The sequence below is a fragment of the Saccostrea cucullata genome, unplaced genomic scaffold (assembly GCF_032062105.1).
Source record: "Saccostrea cucullata isolate Sc308-1 unplaced genomic scaffold, CSIRO_AGI_Scuc_v1 ctg4564, whole genome shotgun sequence".
Taxonomy (NCBI): Eukaryota; Metazoa; Mollusca; class Bivalvia; order Ostreida; family Ostreidae; genus Saccostrea; species Saccostrea cuccullata.
Genome location: NW_026923849.1, coordinates 149,220 through 172,027, shown reverse-complemented (window position 1 = coordinate 172,027; position 22,808 = coordinate 149,220). Strand labels below are relative to the sequence as shown.

The 22,808-nt window shown below is 32.0% G+C and overlaps 1 protein-coding gene and 1 pseudogene across 1 annotated transcript; one reads left to right on the top strand and one right to left on the bottom strand.

The window, feature by feature from the left end:
• Positions 1-1,848: 1,848 nt before the first annotated feature.
• LOC134265081 (uncharacterized) lies at positions 1,849-5,680 on the top strand. Its single transcript, XM_062747322.1, has 4 exons — positions 1,849-1,986; positions 3,960-4,169; positions 4,386-4,462; positions 5,581-5,680. Exons 1-4 carry the CDS (start codon positions 1,849-1,851, stop codon positions 5,678-5,680), a joined length of 525 nt encoding a protein of 174 aa, XP_062603306.1.
• A 2,667-nt stretch (positions 5,681-8,347) lies between these two features.
• LOC134265080 (histone-lysine N-methyltransferase set-1-like) lies at positions 8,348-22,296 on the bottom strand (annotated as a pseudogene).
• Positions 22,297-22,808: the final 512 nt, after the last annotated feature.

The following is a 22,808-nucleotide window of genomic DNA, read 5'->3' as shown; positions in this document are numbered from 1 at the left end:
AGGCACTCTTGCTTATCATAACTATGTACTTAGTTAGTTTATTTATTACCCAGGAGCAGAGAAGAAGATTTTCAAAGAATTCATGTAATTTCACTATATAATCAATAGAGAGCCCCACCCTAACACCAGAACCCCTGACCCTGGGGTCATAAAATTCACAATTTTGGTAGAGGCACTCTTGCTCATCATAACTATATATTTAATTAGTTTATTTATTACCCAGTAGCAGAGAAGAAGATTTTCAAACAAGTAATGCATTTTCACTATATAACCAATTTAGCCTCGCCCTAGCACTAGAACCCCTGACTCTGGGGCCTTGAAATTCACAATTTTGGAAGAGGCACACTCGGTCATCATAAGTATGTACTTAATTAGTTTATTTAATACTTAGGAGCAGAGAAGAAGATTTTCAAATAATTCATGTAATTTCACTATATAATCAATAGAGAGCCCCACCCTAACACCAGAACCCCTGACCCTGGGGTCATAAAATTCACAATTTAGGTAGAGGCACGTTTGCTCATCATAACTATGTACTTAGTTAGTTTATTTATTATCAAGGAGCAGAGAAGAAATAGAAATAATGCATTTTCACTATATAACCTATTTAGCCCCACCCTAGCACTAGAACCAATGACCCTGGGGCCTTAAATTTCATAATTTTGGTAGAAAACTAAATGGTGATTACAATTATATTAACAGTTTTATTGCTTGATGTCCAGGAGAAAAGAGGAAGGTTTTTAAAGATTGCACCAATTTTAGTGGTTTTTGCCCAAGGCCCCAGGGGGGCAGGGACCATGAATTTCACAATTTTTGTTACCCTTCACCCATAGATGATATATGCCAAATTTGGTTGAAATTGGTTCAGTGGTTTCAGAGAAGAAGCTGAAAATGTTCAATTGTTATCGCATGACGGACAATGACGGACAAAAACAGATAGCAATAGGTCACCTGAGTTTACTCAGGTGACCTAAAAATTGTATGTTCCCATTACCCCATAGATGCTTTATGCCAGATTTGGTTGAAATTTGTTCAATGGCTGCAGGGATGCTGAAGAAAATTTTCTAATTTTAACGCACAATGAAAATGGATTGCACCTTAGTTTACTCAGGTGACTTAAAAACAGAAACCTAAAAAGTCCGTTAAAAAAATTAAAGAAAATTTACAATGATAATGCAATTATGTCACAAATCAAGTACTCTAGCTATTTCATATAAATTATATGAATTTGATATTGACAAACTGAAAAAAAAATAAATTATGGGTAAACATTTCAAGTTTCTCGTTCATTTTTTTTATTTCCATGAATATCAAGAGTGCTGAATTTTTCATGGAACTATCAAAGAGACCCGAGTGTTCAAGCAATTTTTCAAACAAATTCATGTACATGTATTATATCGATTTATAAGTACTAAATGAATAAGCACAAACATAAATATATGGAATATAGTCATGATAGTAAATAATGTTTAAATTTTTTTTAGAACATCTCCATATTAGTCCTAGAAAGTGGGGACAAGAGACCGATCAAGTCGAGATATTCCCCTTCCGGAAAGACAATTAAGTATTTTTTCTCCGTCCTTGCAGACGGAGAAATTAAAACATTGTCAACTTTCAAGGAAAACATGGCAGGGAAACTGAAGATGAGTGCACAATTTAAAATTCTCAAGGCTGCATATTCGGAAATTTACGGATATGAGTTAAAAAGTGACTCCATAGTATGTACTTTATTTATACCTTGTTGGACAATATCTATACATATCTTAAGTAATAAACAATAACAAACACAAACAGCTGATATGAATTATAAATTGGCTTTATCACTATATAATTCAATTATAATAGATCATGGAAACCTCCTTTCAACTGAAGGAGGAAGAGAAGAAGGTAGAGGAATTCTACAGCCCACCAGAGAAATCCTTCAGTGCTGCCTTTAGCCTTGCTAACAATATTCGTTTTACAATGGGGCCTGTGGAGGTTTTAAAGGTATATACTTCCCCCCCCCCTAAATAAAATCTGCAAAATTTAGATTTTTTTCCAAGTGATTAAAATATTATTCAACAAGAGGCCCATGGGCCACATCGCTCACCTGAGCACTGTGGCTAGGAAAAAGTAGAAAATCATTTATTATTGAAAAGTTTAGGATTTGCTTTTCTTGAGAAGATAATCTTTAAAGAATTTTCTATACATATTTAAGTACAAATTTTGGTCAACCATTTTTGCCCCTCCCTACCCCTAGGGGTAATGATTTGCACAAACTTAGAATCTACAATACTGTGCTTTCATCAATATTCGTTGAGCATCAATTTTCATGGATTTCGTTAAGGAGCAGATCCAAGATTTCAAATACTCATTGAAACACGAAATATGACATTCATTTGTATTGGCAATGTATTTGTCAACGAAATAATGTATCCTCGAAAACGTCTGTTTCACAAAATCCACGAAAATTGATGCTAACGAAAATTGATGAAACCACAGTACCTGAGGATGTTTCCTTATAAATATCCCCTACCCCCGGGGGTCATGATTTAAACAAACTTGAATTTACACTTCCTGTGTATGCTTCTATATAAACATAACCAATTATGACTTTGTCATTCTAGAGAAGATTTTTCCTATATATTTCTATGTAAAACTTTGGTCGGCCATTTTAGCCCCGCCCTACCCCCGGGGATCATGATTTGAACAAACTTGACTCTACACTACTGGAATGCTTCCATATAAATATGATCAATCATAGCTTTATTATTGTAGAGAAGAAAATTTTTTTAAAAATTCCTATATACCGGTATTTCTATGTAAAAATTTGATCGGCCAGTGTGGCCCCACCCTACCCCCTGCGGTCATGATTTGAATAAACTTCAATCTACATTACCTAAGGATGCTTCCCTATAAGTTTAATCTTTCCTGGCACAGTGGTTCTTGAGAAGAAAATTTTTAAAGAATTCTCCTGTATATAACTATATTGCTATGTAAAACTTGAATCAGCCAGTGTGGCCTCACCCTACACCCAGGGGTCATGATTTGAACAGATTTGAATCTACACTACCTGCGGATGCATTCCTTCAAGTTTCATCTTTCCTGGCAAAGTGGTTCTTGATAAGAAGAATTTTAAAACATAGAATCAAATTTTCACTATTTCTGAATTATCTCCCCTGGAATAAGTACGTGGCCCTTCATTTGAACAAACTTGAATCCCCTTCATGGCTTTGAAGTACTTGAGAAGACGATTTTAAAATATTTCCTTATCTAGTACTACTTAGAACTTTTTGTCCATCCTGTCCCCCCAATAGTTACTCCCTGGGGTCATGATTTGAACAAACTTAAATCTACACTACCTGAAGATGATTTCACATAAGTTTCATTTTTCCTTGCCTAGTGGTTCCTAAGAGAAAGATTCTTAAAGATTTTCATTATATACTCTTATGTTAAACTTTGATCAGAAACTTAAAACTACATTACTTAAAGATACATCCACATTAGTTTAATTTTTCCTGGCCCAGTGGACATAAAAAATTTTCCCTATATACTCCTATGTAAAACTTTCATCTGCCATTGTGGTCCGACCCTACCCCCCAGGGGGTCATGATTTGAACAAACTTTAATTTACACTACCTGAGGATGCTTCCACATGAACTTTATCTTTTCTACCCCAGTGGTTCTTGAGAAGATTTTTGAAAAATGCCATTAATTTTTCATAAATTCATATTATTTCCCCTTGAAAAAAGGGCTTGGCCCTTCATTTGAAAAACTTGAATCCCCTTCACTTAAGAATACTTCATGATAACTTTGGTTGAAATTGGCCCAGTGCTTCTTGAGAAAATAAAAATGTGAAAAGTTTACGATGACAACGACAACAAGTGAGCTAAAAAGTCTTGCCAATAATTAAAGAGGGCCTCCTCCAATTTAACATCCTTGATACCCACCTGTAATATACATCTTTTAATTTATTTCAGATTGGAGAGATTTCAACGACTTCGCTTAACATCAGAAGAGAAGTCCAACTGGGATTTGCTGTCCGCACAGCACTGTTAACCCTTTGGGGTGCAGTTGCAGAGCAACCACTTATTGCAGTTGGACAGACTTACAAAGTCATGTGCATTAGAGCCACTAATGACTTTAACTGTCAAAGAAGTTATAATTCGACAATGTCGACAAAATTTGAGGTAATTCAAAATGATAATTTAAGAACATGTGTCACAGTGATTTTACTATCTGTACTTCATGCTTTAACTTTCTTAATTTTATGAAAAATATAGAGTAAATACTACATCTCCACAATGTATGATTCTACAACGTAAACTACAAATATCTTGAGGAAGAAATATAACATGTAAAATAATTTTAGATTATGTACATTGTTGTTGTTTATATAATTGCAGCCTGTGAGTGTAGAGGAAGAGGATGTGGAAGCATTATTGCATTTTGAAGGAGTTGTAAACTCTGTTTCTTTCGAAAAGTATCACTGTTTAATATTATTCAACATTTTAAATGAAGATAGAGATGCATTGTCATTTTTGAATGTCTGTCTTTGGTTTTCTCTGACTTTTTGTGTGTATCAAACTTTAACCTTATGCATCATTTTTTTCAAGTTAATAACATTCAAAGTATACAATCTGATAGTTTACCTTTCAATAGGCCAGAATTTATCAAGATTTATTTCCCGTCTGCAATACTGGAGGTCCAAATTCTCATATTCCTTCATTGTTCAACCAATTTAAAATTTTTATTGCAGAAGGAATCATTATTTTTCTGAAATATATAAATTTTTCGAAGCCTCCATTATTTAAAAAGTTTGAAAAGATTTTAAACAAAGCATTTCTGTTTAATCCCCTTAAACTTGGCAAGACAAAGCCTGAAAGAGGGAAAATCTCATACTAAATTCTCCTCCTATAGATAGTTTTTGATTCACCTTAATTTAACAAGAGTTACTTACCGTTGGACGCCATACTGGAGGTCTAAATTCTCGTTTTCAACCAATTTTAAATTTTGATATTTGCGATTTTTAATTAGGAATCATTATTTTTATGAAGTATATAAATTTATTGAAGCCTTCTTCATTTAAAACAAATATTGAAAGATATGAAAGATTTTCCATCAAATATTTCTACTATAATATTTTCTTAAATTTGGTAAGACAAAGAAGTTAACTTACGAGTTAACCTCCAATTTGGCAGCCAACGGGAGGTAACTTTTGTTAATATGACGCGCATCGGGAACTATCTCTAGCATGCATGATAACAAAATAATATAAAACAACTGCCTCTTTATATATGGGACTTTTTTTATAAAATATTTTAAGTACCTTTTTGAAGCGTCCAAAGCAAAGAAAATGTCCGTTCCGGATGTTGAATGAATCAGAATTAGTGAGATCCCGATCCCATTGCAAAAACTTAGTAATGCTTCTAAAAAGGATATTCCCTTATTACGCTATATAAAATGCCATGTACACGTAAAAATAAGGGGGATAAATAGCGGATAGTGTTTATTTTTTGTCAATGGCATTGTTATTCTTATTATAGGGACAAATCATATTCTATCATGTCATATATGATTACATACAAATTTTTTTTCCAGCAAACTTGTAGAAGTGGGAGAAGGTTTGCTAACAGTTTCTAACGCCCACCTGGGGGAGTTATACCCCCCACAAAGTGTTCAGTGCTGGACTATCCATTAGGGGCAAGAAGAGGGGAAATGACATCGTAGAAATGTAAGAATTCTTATATCGGTTACATATGAAATTACACAATTTATAAAAAGAAAGATTAAAAACGTCAAGCGCCTGTGAATTTATTCTACAATGTTCATGTTATACGTAACATTAAAGCTTCATTTTTTAGTTATACTTCTAACACCTTATTACCTGAGGTTTATAAATGTATTTATTTAAATCATAAAAATACAATTACCTAGAATAAAACAATCTATCTTAATTTCTATATTTTTCTTTTATTTCAGAGAAATAAAGAAATAATTCCAACATATAATTTAAAAAAAATAAATAACGGTCAGACATGGTTTTTGTTTTTATTTTATACCCAAAAATACATTAATTTTACTCGGTTTTGAGTTCATCTTTATAAGTGCTGTGAATAAGTCAATAAAAAGTGTAAGTGCACATAAGTCTACATAACTATTCTTACATGTACTGATAGTCATGTCATGTTGTAAATTTTGAATTTACCGGGTGGCAGTATATACAAAACTTACAACATGATAACTGATGATTTTAAAGAAAAGTATCACTTTTGTACCGAATGAGTTCAGACTCTCTTTCTTTTGAAATAAATGAGATTTTTGTGTTGCATGTGTAGCAGAGTGACACTGAGATAACTTTATCCAGCACCCGTCTGTCCGTCCGTCTCTGTCTCAAGAACTATAATAGATATGGACGTCAAAGAAATTTGTTTCTTTCAGTTTTCAAAATTCACAGAAAAGTGTTTTTTTTAAATCATATTCTCAGTAATGTCATATTCAAATTATTTTATTTTACAGAATCACTTATCATTAATTTGACAATCTCTTTTTTTTCAAAGTTGACAGTTATAAGTCATATTCATTGGAAAATATGTTTATTAGATCCATGAAACTAAATTTTGAACCTGAATTGGTAAACTCTCCATTCTTCATTACATGTAACACTCAAATAATGGAAATGTAACTGTAAAATTTATTCCATTTGTCCCAAATAAAATCTGAACCTATTCTATATAAAATTCGAACACTTCTGAGAAAAATTATATGCTTTTACAAACCCGTTCATATACATAACACATATATTTCCCAATAACGCGTTTGATCTTGGGTCAAAAACTGTGCTAAGGAGAGAGTTTGAATAAAACATAAAGCCTTTCTTTTATCTTTTCACATATATTACAACATGAGTGAAAAATAGATTATTAATAAAATATTGAAAGCATAAAATACAATGTGAAACGTGCAAATAATTATATTAACCACATTGTTTGGAAAAGTTACCATTAAAAAAAGTTCACAAACTTTTAGAGTTGAGAAATGTTTTTTCTCAGAGCAGAAGATTGTCCCATGTACGCTTTCACCCTTTTGCACATTTATTGCTTGGCACTATGTCGTTTGTAAATTGCCTTGGTTACTAAATTCGTGACCCTTGACCTTGGCTTCTGAACAATTTTACTGGGAAGGATAGTGTTATTATACAATTTATACACTATATTTCTTATATTGAAGAGAAAAACCTTTCATATTAAGCATATCATTAAATATCATGAAATAGAAACCGGAAAAACTGCTTTAAAGATGCAAAGAAAAAAAACGAAGATGACATTGACCTTTGATCTTGAATTTATTGACCCCTCTTATGAGTTATCAACCTTTAATGTTTTTGTACTTACTATTTACCTTATAACTTTAAAAGTATAAGTCGCACAGCCATGATGTAAATGCATAATAAATCATGACCTTTGACCATTAATATTTCATCAAATATCATAGTCTTTTCCCATTTCTCAATTTTTTTTCTTCTTTTAAGCAATATCTGGTTTCTTTTCCATGAAATTTAATTCTAAAGAAATAGATATAAAATGAAATTGAAATTCAAAGACTTTAGGCACAACTTTTATCTTCAGGTGGGAAAGGATCTGGTGACTCCTTGAATGAGTTACTGCCCTTTAATACTTTTGTGCTTACCATTAAATCTTGATACTTAAAAACTATAAGTCATAGAAGCATGAGGTAAATTACAATGTGACCCTTGACCTTTGAATATTATTTGAGGGTCAAAGGTCAAGGTCATCTCCATTTTTTTTTTTAATTTCTTTCTTCTTTTAAGCAAATCCTAGATTTTTTTTAATGAAATTTACTTTTTAAGTGATAAATATTATATGAAATTAAAATTCAAAGAAGGTGGAAAGACCTCTTATTGTTCTGTGAACAATAAGTCTCCTAGTTTTTTTATGATCTCCGTATTTCTGATCAAAATTCTATCAAAGTTGCACAACATGAATTTGAAACAAAGCTAAACAATTATACACTTAAACTGAATTATTTTCGCTGTCATTATGGATCCACGAAGAGTTAGAATTTTGGTGTTACATATTTTCAATATCTGATTCCGCGACTGCTCCGGGTACCCCTACTATAGACACATTTAAATATTTTTAATTTGTAAATTATTTCTTGCTCATATTAATTTTTAGTGTATGTCAAACGTATATGCAAATTTTCACCGAAAGTTGTTCATTAGAAAGCAAAATATACACAATGTCTCAATAATTTCCGAACAGCCCTCGTATATAATAAACATTAGATGTTGAAAGTTACCAAAATTACAGGGGGGGGTTGTTTTTTGTTTTGTTTTTAAATTTGATTACCTTCCAAACAAGCAATACCCATGTTTGAGTGTGAATGTAGGCCCCCAATTTTCCAGTTTTGGTAATGATGTTATGCCTCCATGTTCAGATGGGACTCCTGAGGGGTTCTGCCTTGAACTTTCTGTCAACAACAAAACAGATTCTGATTAATTTAATAAACTCTGAATGTTCTGTAGTTTTAAAAAATGAATCAAATGTTAACTGTAGGAGCTGTTTGTTTGAATTGGTTTCACTAATTAGGTAAGAAATTTACAAACCAGGTGCAATCCCATAACCTGCCACTACAAAACTATGTAACAATAATAGCCCTTATTCTTACATATCATACAAAGGATTTGTATTGCACAAGGAAAAAAATTATTATCTGTATGTGGGAAATATCTGCAATTTTCACAGCCTACTTTAACTCATAAATATCAATAGCTTCGAAGCATGAATGTGTCTCAGTATTTGTAAAGAATGTTTCCTTAGTCATGTCTGACACACACATTAAATCTTCGCGAATTGATTTCAAACTGAAAAATTGTGAAGAAAAGATGACGTGAATATTATAAGTTGGTTTACAGTACTGTGCAATAGTGCACAGACATTTTTCCTAAAATCATGAATGTTAGTAGTAGTACATGTAGTACTCTCACTTGGGACCAAACAAGATTTTGAGTACATGTATGTCAGTTCATTGACAATATGTTACTATAACACCATAAAGTTAAACACCATTAATTTTATTCCTAATGGAAAGTATTTTCAAGTATAAAGTCACTATAAACATAATTCTGACAAAAATTGACACAAAACATGAAATGAATATCACTTACAATGAAACAACTGAAACTGAACAAGGTGTAAATACATCAAATTAAGATCTTTCTTTTTTCTTCAGATCCTTGTGTAGCGATCTATGTGATCTGATTTTAATCAGATTGATTTCTTTGACTTTCACTGGCTTTTTTCCCTACAAGTTTGAACTTTTATTTTGGCCCCATCCTACACACAGGGGTCATGATTTGAACAAATCTGAATCTACACTACCTGAGGAAGCTTCTTTATAAATACGACCAATCATGGCTTTGTTCTTTAGATTTCTAAAGATTTTTCCTTTACATTCCCATGTAAAATTTTGATAGTCCATTGTGGCCTCACCCTACCTCCGCAGTAATGATTTCAACTAATTTGAATCTTCGCAACCTGAAATTTTTCCTTATAAATATGACTAATCAAGGTTTTGTTGTTCTTAAGAAGATTTTTAAAGATTTTTCCTATGTATTCCTAAGTGCAACAACGATCCCCCATTGTTGCCTCTCCCTACCCCCGGGGGTCTTGATTTGAACAAACTTGAATCTACACTACCCGTGGATGCTTCCACATTAGTTTCATCTTCCCTGACCAAATGGTTCTTGAGCAGCAGATTTTTAAAACATGCCACCAAAATTTTTACTATATCTATCTCCTCTTGAAAGAGGCGTGGCCCTTCATTTGAAAAAAAACTTGAATCCCCTTCACCCAAGTGACTCACTTAGGTGAGCTAACAGCTTAACAAGGGTTACTATTTGTTCAAAAAGTTCAAGGTCTTTAAGCGCTACTGAGAGCACAATATTTGCATTAAATCAGTTAAACTTGACTAACTTTTCAGATTTTCCTAATTCTTATATATAAGTTTTGTTGCTTTTCTGGTCTTCTTTAAAAAATACTCTATGTTTACTTATTAAGCATTTTTCACACATTTATTTTAGGTAAAGACAGTTGCAGTCTCGTCAACCCTGATTCTAAGATTTCCATGATTTTTCCATTCCTAAAAATATTTATCCATCCCCTGTGATGTAGGCATTAATTATAATAAATATTACATCATTGATGGATTTCTATGCGGGTTGTGTTAGACCTTGTCAAATGCCCATCATATTAAACAATATCAAATTAGTCTTAGCAACTTAATCTATACCAAATTAATTTTGAAAAGAAAAGGCTCCAGGCCATCAAATGACATATGCTTTAAACTAACCAACAGTTCTTCTGTCTAATTCCCAAAGGTCATCATACAGCCTGATAAGAGTGATTGAGACAGCTAGCCTGAACTCATTAATTAATCTTTAACTGGATGCTTGTCTGCTTGTTAATACCAATAGATGAATGGGTCTGCACTATCTACCATATTTTTTTAAAACATATAAAATATTCAAAGATTTTTTTTTGGTTGAGATTTATTGTCTGACAGGTTTTAATTTAAAATCCATATGGACATGCTGATTCCACCCCATCCCAGAAAATTAGTTTTCATAAATTAACAATTTTATATAATATAAGATAAGTCCACTATGCAATATCAAATTAGTTTTAATTACTTTTCATCAAATTCATTTTAAAACTTAGGCTAGCCAGCAAGAGCTATATATTCTTAATCCAACAGGCTCACCCATTTGCCCAATACTCAAAGGAAATAGATAACACCATGCTCTAGCTATCAGCAAACTACTCACACTCAGAACTCATTAATATCTCTCTAATTTGACATGTAATTCTCTGTTATCAAAATTCTTCTTGAGTCTTGACCAGTGCTTGATAATTACTGTTACACTCATGGGAGAGTTAGGATTTCTCTAACATACATAATATTTGTTATAGATTGCTGTCAAGTATATGCTTAAGAAAAAAAAAGTATTTTCTTGATTTAACATTTTTTTTAATAAGGACAGTGCAATACTCTTACATTATTGGGGATGTGTAAATGAATAGTAAAAAGACACATTTTGTTTTTTAAATTTCATTTAAATCAAAGGTCACAGTGACCTTCAAATAGGTTGCGACACACCTTCTACCTAAGATGCATAAATTGGCCAAGTATGATGATTGTAAGTCTTATAGTTTTCTAGTTATGGACCGAAAAGGATTTTTCCATATTTGGCTATATCTTCTTAATTAAAGGTCAGAGAAACCTATTTTTTTGGGCGCGACACACCTTCTACCCAAGATGCATCTGATAACAAAGTTTGATAATCCTAGGCCTAATAGTATTAAAGTTATGAGCCGGAAACCAAAAGGCTAACAGACAGAAAGACGGACGGACACGAAGCCTATAACATAATACGTCCCGTCTTATGAAAATTGCATTGTTGTAGTGCATTTAGACTTATGAAATTTTATCTATTGCTTTTGCTGCAATATTCATGAATCTTCATTTTGTTAATACATGTATTGAATAACTTTTGAGGGGTTTTAACGCTATTATAAAGAGATAAATTTTGATCATAAAAGTTTGGGTCAGGTGAGCTTATAAGTCTGCTTCAAAACTGTTATATCCACATTGTAACTGCAGTCTTCACTTTACACATTACAGATTAAAAATATATTTGCTCTAATGATGTATCTGAGTGTATTAAGTTCAATCAAAATTTCTAGAAACAATTTTCAACAGAACAATAACATAATTCAGAAAAAAATGTAACCTTTCACATGTTTCAATGGATTTGTATTACATGCACCTCTTTTGGATGTCTACAGAAAAAAAAAGTCATGCAATATCTTTATTTCAAACAAAGTTGACAAAATAAAATACTGTAGACGTACTTTGGTCCGCGTGGGATAAAGTAGTCATAATTTTTCCTTGGAAATTTGTCACAGCGTAATTTAAGTGTATTTAGGAATAAAATTACACTAAATGAATGAGAATATAACTAAAGATACCACATGTGTATTACTGTATGGAATAAGTACGTATAGGCCTACATTTTAATATATCTACAATATACATATCTATCTTTGATATGTGGATACACTGTAAATCATGCTAAGATGTTTCAAAAATTCACAAAATAATAATTTTATTCTTTGAAAAATATTTTTTTTCTCACATGGAAATCCTTGCGTCAAACTTGACTTCCCCCAGTTAGAGATAACGGCATGTGCCACACAGAATTATCCTGAAGCTGATATGTGTCAATCATCCAATAACATAAACGGCAAGACTCGTGTTTTTACCACAGTTTTTTTCAAGATCCCTATGAGTTTTGACTGTTATAATTAATTGAATTGTAAATGACAGGTTAATTCAGAAATTAGCTCCAAATCAAGTTCTAACATGTCTAAATATTTATTTGTTTTCAATATTAATTCGTTTTAAAAACTTAGGACATGCATATTACAAAGAATCAGGTCATTAAAAGTTATTTACGTATAACTTCTGAAAGATTACATTTACACATGACGGCACAAGTTAAAGCCATTTAAAAAAAAGTTATTACTTCGCTTTTCTACTCATGAAAGGTTCATCGATTTTCCCAACCTATAGCAGGAGTGCGTTGATCAGCCACCTCTTATAACTTGACTTCAGTATTGACAATCGTAGATGGGCGTATACAGCACTGTGTTTATAGACTTAATTCCCCCTTTTCAAAAAGTTTATCTGAAGTTGATCTAGATGTAAACCTCAAGAATTTTTTCACGATAATTCAAGATTTTGTGAGCTGTCGGGTACGTACTACATACAAACACACGATACATGTATGCTCTGAGTCATTTGAATGTTGCTGTTCTTTGAAAAAAAATTGTATAGGCATATCAGTCAAAGATAGACACATTTTCAGCAAAATAATACTTTTTTTATATACAGTGTAGGTACAATATCTATTTGTTGTGATTTAAAGAATCCACGTAATTTTTTACCCGCGTAAACGGATATTGTGATTCCGCAAAATTATGACCCCATGGAAATAACTACGTCTACAGTATTAAATATGAATTTAAATAGGAAAATTATTTTCATATCCATTATTTTCCACCACCAGTCACACAAATACACACACAAATCATATGCAGTAGTATCATTACCTTTCTTATCTAAGGATACATCTTCCTTCGCCCATAATCATAAAGCAATTCGGTACCAGGTGGTATTGGTCGTAATGCAAAAAAAAAATAACAGGAAATCCTTCCATGTCATCAAACACTTTTGGTTTACAGTTTGGACGGTAATGATCGTCATTCAGCAGTCGACCAAATGAACCATCCTCTGCTGAAGCATCAATCCTTTATAAAAAAAAATAATAAACACCATAAAAATCAAGTCCTGAGAGAATGGAGTTGCAAGTTTGCTTTCATACAAGAACTAAATCATATATTAATTTAAATTTAATGAAAACAGGATTGATGAATCATGAGTCAAACATGACAATTAAAAATCTTTCTCAGCTAAAATATAGAAATTCATTAAAAAAAGAAGATAAAAGTGTCTATAATTAACCTGACAAAATTCACAGAAATTTACATTCCATACAATTATGAAATTTTCAGCTTAAATCTAAGGATAAAATTATGCAATTGAAGCAAAATTTAAATACATTTTGTCGACTGCCTCAAAGTCTCCGATCAAACTGTAGCTCTTCTGGTTCTTACGTATTACTAAGAGAAATTTTTATTTTTACTAACTATGGCAACACTGTTCAACGATGTTGAACACAATATTAATGTGAAAATAGTGAGGGGCTTCTATCTAAGTCTGGGAGGGGGTGTTGGTAAATTTTACCTAGTCATATTATTTATATCCATGTCGGTGAAGGACAGATTATCTTTTTCCAATAACATCAAAGACAGATTATTTCTAACAAGCATAAAAAACTAAAAGTCCAAAACTCTTATTCCGGGGGATGGACAGATTAAGCTTAGGACAGATTATTTATTTACAACATTTTCGAGGACAGTTTTATTTATTTCAACAATCTGCCAGTCCCCTCAGAATCAAAATTTTTTTAATGCCATCAATTGAATTTTTTACAATAAATTTTAATTGCGCATTTTTGATTGTATAGAAATGTCATTTTACAACAAAAGAAATCACAATAAAAAGAGAGAAAAAATCTCTGATCCTTTTTGAAAAGATAAAAAGTAATTTTAGAATGGATACATTCTGTAAGTTGAACAACAGCAGAAAATCACCTGAGATTCAAAGGTGCGTTTTGCTAGCAGCTGTTTCCATTGTTCTGGTCCGTAACTCCATCAAACATAACTTGTTAAACATTTTTAGTTTCTACGAGTACTCATGAACAGTAATTCCAATGCATTTCAACCAATTTTGGTATAATAGTATATCATCAATGAATAAAAAATGTACAGGTATGAATATTAAATCATACAAATTATATACGGTAATTGCGATTTTTCATGGCTACTGACATCCTTGGATTCAATGGAAATGGATGACGGAGTAGGTTGTTAAAGAAACCTTTCTCCTTTCATAATTGACATATAATAGGACAAATGTTTGCTTAACAATAAATCGTGCTTAGTCCTTAACCAAAACTGTGGACATGGGTCAATGTTTTTTTTCAGTTTTTATGGTTGTCATTGGTAATATATTGCAAATATATTACAAGATGGATATAAACAGGTAACTTTTAATATGATTTTTATAAACACTTAGCCCTCTAAAAAATATAACCTCTTGTTCAGACCTTAGGATAGGAATAAACTGGTTTTAAATTAAGATGATTAACACATTAAAAAAAATTTCTTTACTCATGTACATGTACAAGACAAACGTTGCACATGTAGTTTCCTTAACAAAACTGTAAATTTTAAGGCTTGTGGTACCAGCACTTAGTCCCAATTGCAATCTAGGCAACTGTTAATTAAAATAAGTACTTAATTCCTTTCTTAAAATTTTAAAACCTATGTCATTTGTATCCAGCGCTCAGGCCTCAGGGTGGGGCTAAATTGGTCATGCATAGAAATATATTATACAGTGTGCCTGGATTTCTTAGAGGAAAGCTGCATAAAAGTGATTATATAAGCCTTTCAAAACTAACTTTGAGAGACCAGAGGTGCAGTTCTTTTGTACTAAATTGGCAATAGCTTTAAATAGAAACTTATGATACTCAGGTGACCATTATTCACTCTGAATTCAGAAATACACTTCTTTGATTATTATTGTCATTTTATTAATTTAAGCATGTTAGGGTAAATGTGAATAAGTTTAAGTACCTCCCCAATCAAATTTTCAATTGTTAAGATCACGTGACCAAAAGTGAAAATTATGATTGGACATTATGGAGATAGAACTCTCTAATATTTATAAATTGCATCAAATGGAGATAGAACCAAAAATTACTGTTAATATCTTCTTCATTTTTGTCCAAAGAAACAAAAGGATTTCATAGGGAGATAGATCTCAGCGAGCCGATTCCAACGATATGGATAACTCATTTTTGACAATTTTGGCACAGAGAACCTTATAATTCTCAGTCGACGAATTCATAAATGTATCTATCATCCTCAACTTTTGGTTCCACAGTAAATAATTTCCCTTTATAGGGCAAAAGATATTCATCTTTCTCAATTTTTTTTTGTAAATACACCTCGTCCTGAAACAAATCAAGGAATAAACATTTCAAAAGGTGTTATTATAAACAAACAAAATAGAAACACTTTTTTTGTTTAATTTACACAATTTTTCATCAACATCCTTTTCAGAGAATTTCCGCAAAAGCGGAAATAGAACAAGAAAGCAGAACAGAAATTTCAGGGTTCAGGAAATTTAAATCAATATAATTTGCATCGTTTTCTTTTAATATCAGCTTGAGGGGTCCGACAAGCTAAAAATCAAATTGGTGTGAGTAAATGAAACAATTGTCGCCAACAATCGACTGTCCATCGGTTTTAGCTCTTCGATGCTACTAATCGATTATGAAACAAACGTCGCTGATGTCCCTGATAAAAATAATAATAAAAGGTAAATTTAGGTGTAAACTTCTAATTTTTATTACTCAAAAATATTTGCAGAATGGTCAAACATGATCTATAATGTTTAATCTCCACTTCACTTGACCAGTTGTTGACAATTTTTTACTGCCATGATTGAATGAAAAGTCAGGCTAAGAACAGGAAATGACAAGAGTGATTGGGTTATACTATAAAGAAGTACATGTACACAAATAGTACAGTCATTCTCTAAACATAATAACATGTATTTATAAACAATTTTAGAGTCCAAATGAAATAACACAGAGTAAGTCCCAAAAAAAATTAATATTAAAATAATAGAAAGTGTGACTAATATCAGTACTTTTTCTCATTTGTATAAAATTACTGTATTTTTTTGTGTCATCTATAGGAATTAAAATCTTTATTTTCTATTTTACTAAGAATTAAAATACTTTTATAATACAAATTTAAAGAAAAAAATATTTTTGTTTATTAATATGACTGACTGACTTTCTTCACTTATAAATCATTAAACTCAACAAAAATACACCAACATTGTTTTAATGAATTTATGCTTTAACATGTTAGCGAGTCTCTTATTTTGAAAGATGAAAACCTGATTACATCCGATTATCAATCGAGTATGTGTTTCCGATTACAAACGATCATCGATTACGATTTCTCTCCGATTATTCAACAATAGGTGTGACTAGCTGCATTACCATGATTACTAAGTGATATCAATGTTATAAAGGACAACATAGGGTAAGACCAGTACTTGGCCACCGATTTTGGGTGTCTTTCAGAACGATCCAACAGTTTATCCATAAAAACCTGTTGTCATCCCTTCCACAAAATGAGTGTTGGTTTTAAGATAAATTTAGAAATTTACAGGGGTCACAGAGAGGTAAGGAAATAGGTCAATTTTCGAAATTTCTCATTTTTATGCAAATTTTCATTGATTTTATTTTTAATTAATTTTTATTTTTGTGATAAAAAAAAATCAGGTTAAGGGTCTGAAAGTAACCCGACGAAGGTGGGTGCATTGTCAACTATGTATAGGACTGTTGAAATTGTATGATTTTCGGGCATTTTATGGAATAAATGAAAAAAATGTATGTATATTACTACGCCAGATACATGAAGGTCTTGATTTGAGTACTATATTATTTGGCGCATGAAGAAAGCGGCGAACAGTCAGAGATTTCTTCATAGCTTTATGTGCACGGAGCTAAAAGCTCGACGCCATAAAAGCCAAAGGGATATCATAATCATTTATTTTCACGGCAAAGTGTCATATTAAAAGCTTTGAAAATTGTTGTCACATGCAAAATCACCCATGGAAATTTTCAAAAGTTGGCATGTATGTTCAAACCACTTGGAGTCTTGGACCAACAACAGTGTTATCCAGGAGCCATCCCTGGTAAAAGAATAGGCTTAAAAATATCAATAGTATTACTAGTATACTTAATTAGTAAATAAGATTTTTTCCTTCTGCATTTTCACGCGTTTCACTTTTTTAATTAAAATAAGGTTTTCGGTCCGACATAATTTGGTTAATTCCTGTTAGGGACCTATGTACTGAAGGGATAGGCAACTCTTTAACGACTCGCAATATCAAACTCACAAGTTGTGAAATTTCCTACATGAATTTTAATAATGTATATCTCTTATACCATCAAATGTTTCATATCAAACTAGAAATATGTCCATAGGACATACCGTTAAAGTACTTAATTCTACCGGTAGACACATTCTGAAGCCAATATGTATATAATTTATCCCAACCATTTATAGATGTCTCTACAGGCAATAAACTCACTTGAAGCGAATTTTCAGCAATCTAACAAATACTTTTAATCAACCGAGTTTATCACTTGTAGTGACGAGTATAAAGGGTTGGGAGATGGATAAAATACATAAATTTAGTTAAATAATGAATCTAGAATTAGGAGTGAAAATTTAATTGACCGATGCTGGTAAGTGGAGAAATTCTCTCCAAAAGTGCTCAAAAAATCATGCACTGTAAATTGACCTCTTTTTCATTAAGGGATCTGTAGCGCTATGGTCAAAGACAGATTTATAAAACCATAACGCTACAGATCTGCAGCTTTAATAAATATTAAGCTTTTGAACTTAAACACACATTTATGTATCTTAAACAATCAACTACTCACCAAAAACGACAAGTTCCTTTTAAATTAATTCTGTAAAAATTGCACATGATCTAAGCACAGAGGTTGATTTAGCTACATGAAATGATATGTGATAGGTTAAAATACCTATGTAGCTAAATTTAGCTATAAAGGTGGATCTTGTGATTTTCCTGGACCTGTTGAAAAAGCTGAATAAAACTATCTGAGGTTGCTAAGTAAAACGGTATAAGGTACTCCCGCTCCGTAGCTTCATGTACTGATTACAAGTCTGTCATGATCTTTTTTTCGAATTTGAATTTCCTCTGTCAAGGATTAGAGATTTATACAGTGGATAGTTCATGCGTAGATTCGATTGGAAAATTAATTAGATATGTCATACATAGATTCGGTTGGGATATTATTTTCAAATCTCAATATGCAGGGCTCAACATTGAGGCATGTTAACCACCTCTGACTAGTAAAAGTTTGGTCTGGTCTAGTTTTTTTTCCTCAAAGTAGCCTGGTCGTTTAAAAATATTCCTCCGTACATTTCTGAATAGTTGATTTTGTTTGTTTTATCGATATGTTCAATCAGGTTTCATTTTTCGATCCTGATGAAAATTATTCATGATCAATTTAAAATATTCCTGAAAAGGAAAATGAAACTATTGAAAGAAAACCCTACTTTTAACTGCATCAAAGTAGTTTCATCAATTTTGTTTAAAATTTACATACATCATTATTTCGTCAATGTTTTCGCTAAAAAGACTAAATCTACTAGGTCTAGGACCTATAGGAGTTATCCTTCCTGCTAGGTCATGTTTACGGCATCTGTGGTGTATGATTTCAGGTCTTTATAATTGATTAAAAATACATCTCTGTTTCTGATATATATTTTGAATTCGATATGAAATAAATTAGATAATTTTTGTTCACGAAAAAATTTATTAATTACTTTAAAAAAAAAGTCCAACTTACGATAACTATCCAATAGTTTACATTGATGATGTCGTTGTACGACTTTAATTTCTCTAGTGAAGGAAAAAATGAAGGACTGTAATTTACATTGAAACAAGGTAACTTCCTTTCAAACTGTTTAATATAATAATATTTATTTCATGTACACATATGATCATAATGTAATTATTTTAGGAAAAAAAAACCTTATGTACCAGGGGAAGACAAATACAATTTTGCACTTACTTTCCCTCAGACAGGTTACTATCATAAAACTACTTGTCCTAATGTTCTACCAAAAATATGCTTGTCCCACCTTTTTTCTTAAATTACACAGAACTGAAGCATTGATATTAAATTATTTCTTGAGTGAGACACCTAAACTGTAAACACTAAACAAAGACCATCCTAGATCTAAAATCACGAAATTCTTCCACAGATATATTTAGAGGAAAAAACGAAAATATTTAATTTTAAGGAGTATTCTTTCTCAAAATTCTGCAATAAGACACACCTTTGTTAAAATTAATGTTGTATTTATTTAAGGTATAATTTCACAATGAGATATATTTTACCTTTACCGTTTACCAGACATTTTTTCCTGTAAAAATTTTAAACTTTCGGGTAACCTGTAATTGATAGTGCCACCAACTGAAATAAAGTGCCACGCCACAGCATGATACGCCCGTCAAAAAATTAAAAATTAACTAAATGGTTTAGAGTGCACGAAAATCATGTCAACCTTGATTCTAAAATTTTCATAATTTTTTCTGTTCCTTAAAATATTTGTTTATCCATCCCCTGTGGTGTAGGCATTAATCATAGCATCATTGATAGATTTCTATACTGGTTGTATTAGACCTTGTCAAATGCCCATCATATTAATATCAAATTACCGGTAGTCTTAACAACTTAATCTATACCAAATTAATTTTGAAAATAAAATGCTGGCCATCAAATGACATATGCTATTTCAACTGACCAGCAGTTCTTCTGTCTAATTCCCAAAGGGTAACAGATAAGATGCTGGCTAGCCTTCCTAAATTGAACTCATTAATTAATCTTTGACTGGATGCTTGTCTACTCATTACTATAGATGAATGAATCTGAACTCTCTACCATAAAATATTTTTAAAAATATATAAAATACTCAATGATTTTTTTTTAACATTTAATGACAGAAAGATTTTAATATGGGATTTCTATGGAAAATGGACATGCTGACTCCAATCCTTTGAAATTAGTTTTTTAGATTAATCATATTATATAATATCATATGAGTTTATTATGCAAAATCAAATTAGTGTTAATTACTTTTCATCAAATTCATTTAAATTAGGCTAGCCAACAAGAGCTATTTTTAATCCACCAGGCTTACCCATCTGCCCAATTCCCAAAGGGATATTATAGATAACATCGATGCTCTCCAGTTTGCTCCTCACACTAAACTCATTAATTTCTTTCTAATTTGACATGCAACTTTCTGTTATCAAAACTCTTGACCAGTGCTTGATAATTACTCTCATGTGAGACATGGGATTTCTCTAACATACATTATATTTGTTATAGATTGCTGTCAAGTATATGTTTGACATAAGTTTGACATATGCTATTTCAACTGACCAGCAGTTCTTCTGTCTAATTCCCAAAGGGTAACAGATAAGATGCTGGCTAGCCTTCCTAAATTGAACTCATTAATTAATCTTTGACTGGATGCTTGTCTACTCATTACTATAGATGAATGAATCTGAACTCTCTACCATAAAATATTTTTAAAAATATATAAAATACTCAATTATTTTTTTTAACATTTAATGACAGAAAGATTTTAATATGGGATTTCTATGGAAAATGGACATGCTGACTCCAATCCTATGAAATTAGTTTTTTAGATTAATCATATTATATAATATCATATGAGTTTATTATGCAAATTCAAATTAGTGTTAATTCCTTTTCATCAAATTCATTTAAATTAGGCTAGCCAACAAGAGCTATTTTTAATCCACCAGGCTTACTCATCTGCCCAATTCCCAAAGGGATATTATAGATAACATCGATGCTCTCCAGTTTGCTCCTCACACTAAACTCATTCATTTCTTTCTAATTTGACATGCAACTTTCTGTTATCAAAACTCTTGACCAGTGCTTGATAATTACACTCATGGGAGACATGGGATTTCTCTAACATACATTATATTTGTTATAGATTGCTGTCAAGTATATGCTGAAAAAAATAAGTATTTTCTTGATTTAACACTTTTTTAATAAGGATACAAATATATTTTTACATTTTTTAGGATTATGTGATTCAAAATTTAAAAAACTTAGTTTTTTAAAAAAATTCACTTAAATTAAAGATCACAATGACCTTGAAATAGGTCGCGACACACCTTCTACCCAAGATGTATACATTTCCCAAGTTTGATAGTTCTAGGTCTAATAGTTTACAAGTTATGAGCCGGACAGGATTTTTCCATATTTGGCCATAGCATCTTAATTAAAGGTCACAGCGACCTACTTTTTGCGCGCGACACACCGTCTACCCATGAAGTATCAGTTGACAAAGTTTGATAATCCTAGGCCTAATAGTATTGAAGTTATGAGCCGGACAGGAATGGACAGACAGACGGACGGACGGACGGACGGACATGAAGCCTATAACATAATACGTCCCGTCTTAAGACGGGCGTATAAAAAGTATGGCTGTGCCCCCCCCCCCCCCCCCCCCACTGAAATTGCTTCGTAAGGGCTTGTTTTTTATTTAAATCGAATATCTATATGTGCCAATCATCACTCATGATTACTGGTCGACCCCATGACCTCCGTTTGCAAGTTATCTAAGATTTTTCAGTTTATCGTAGTAAAACGAAAAATAAGGGAACGACCATTTGATTCTGATGGGGGGCTGGCATGTTTTAGAAACAAAAAATATGTTCTTTAAATTGTTGAAAATAAATAGGCCCTACTCTGTCCTTGACTGTCATGAAAATAATCTGTTTCGACAAAATTTGCCAGCCCCCCCCCCCTTAAATTTAAATGGTGGCCCCTAAGTAAAACGACATACCCTTTTCCACTGTTTCTTTCACACAAAATGCCACTTTGTCGAACGAATCCGGTTGAATAAATACCGGTGTTCTCCGTCGACCTCTGCTCGCCATTTCTTATTCAGCTTCCCCGCTTCAAAACATATTGAACTTCCGTTCTCCTTACACAGGCGCATGCGCATTCTAGATGTGTGTAACGTCAGAGATGTGTAAGTGAAGATTGCATTTTCAATCCGCACGATATCTGTAAAACAATACAACTTATATCTATATATATATATAGGTCATGGATACGAATTGGAAGATGAATGAGAAGGAAGAGGCAGCTAAAACTGGATTTTTAACACCAAGAATTCTGAGAATGGCAGATGCTGCCTCCGTCGCATTGTATGAGAGAATTTCTCTAGGACCCGATGTTGTCCAGCATGTATGTTCATTTATGTTATTGCTATATATTTATTTTATATATATGTTTAATATTTTTAATTATTAAAAAATAAGTTATTAAACGGGAAAACGAAAAAAAATCTGTCGAAATTATCATTTAAGTTTTATAAACGACTAACTCTTTTGAAATAAACGAATACATAATTTTGCACACGTTACAATTTTGCAGATTGGAGAAG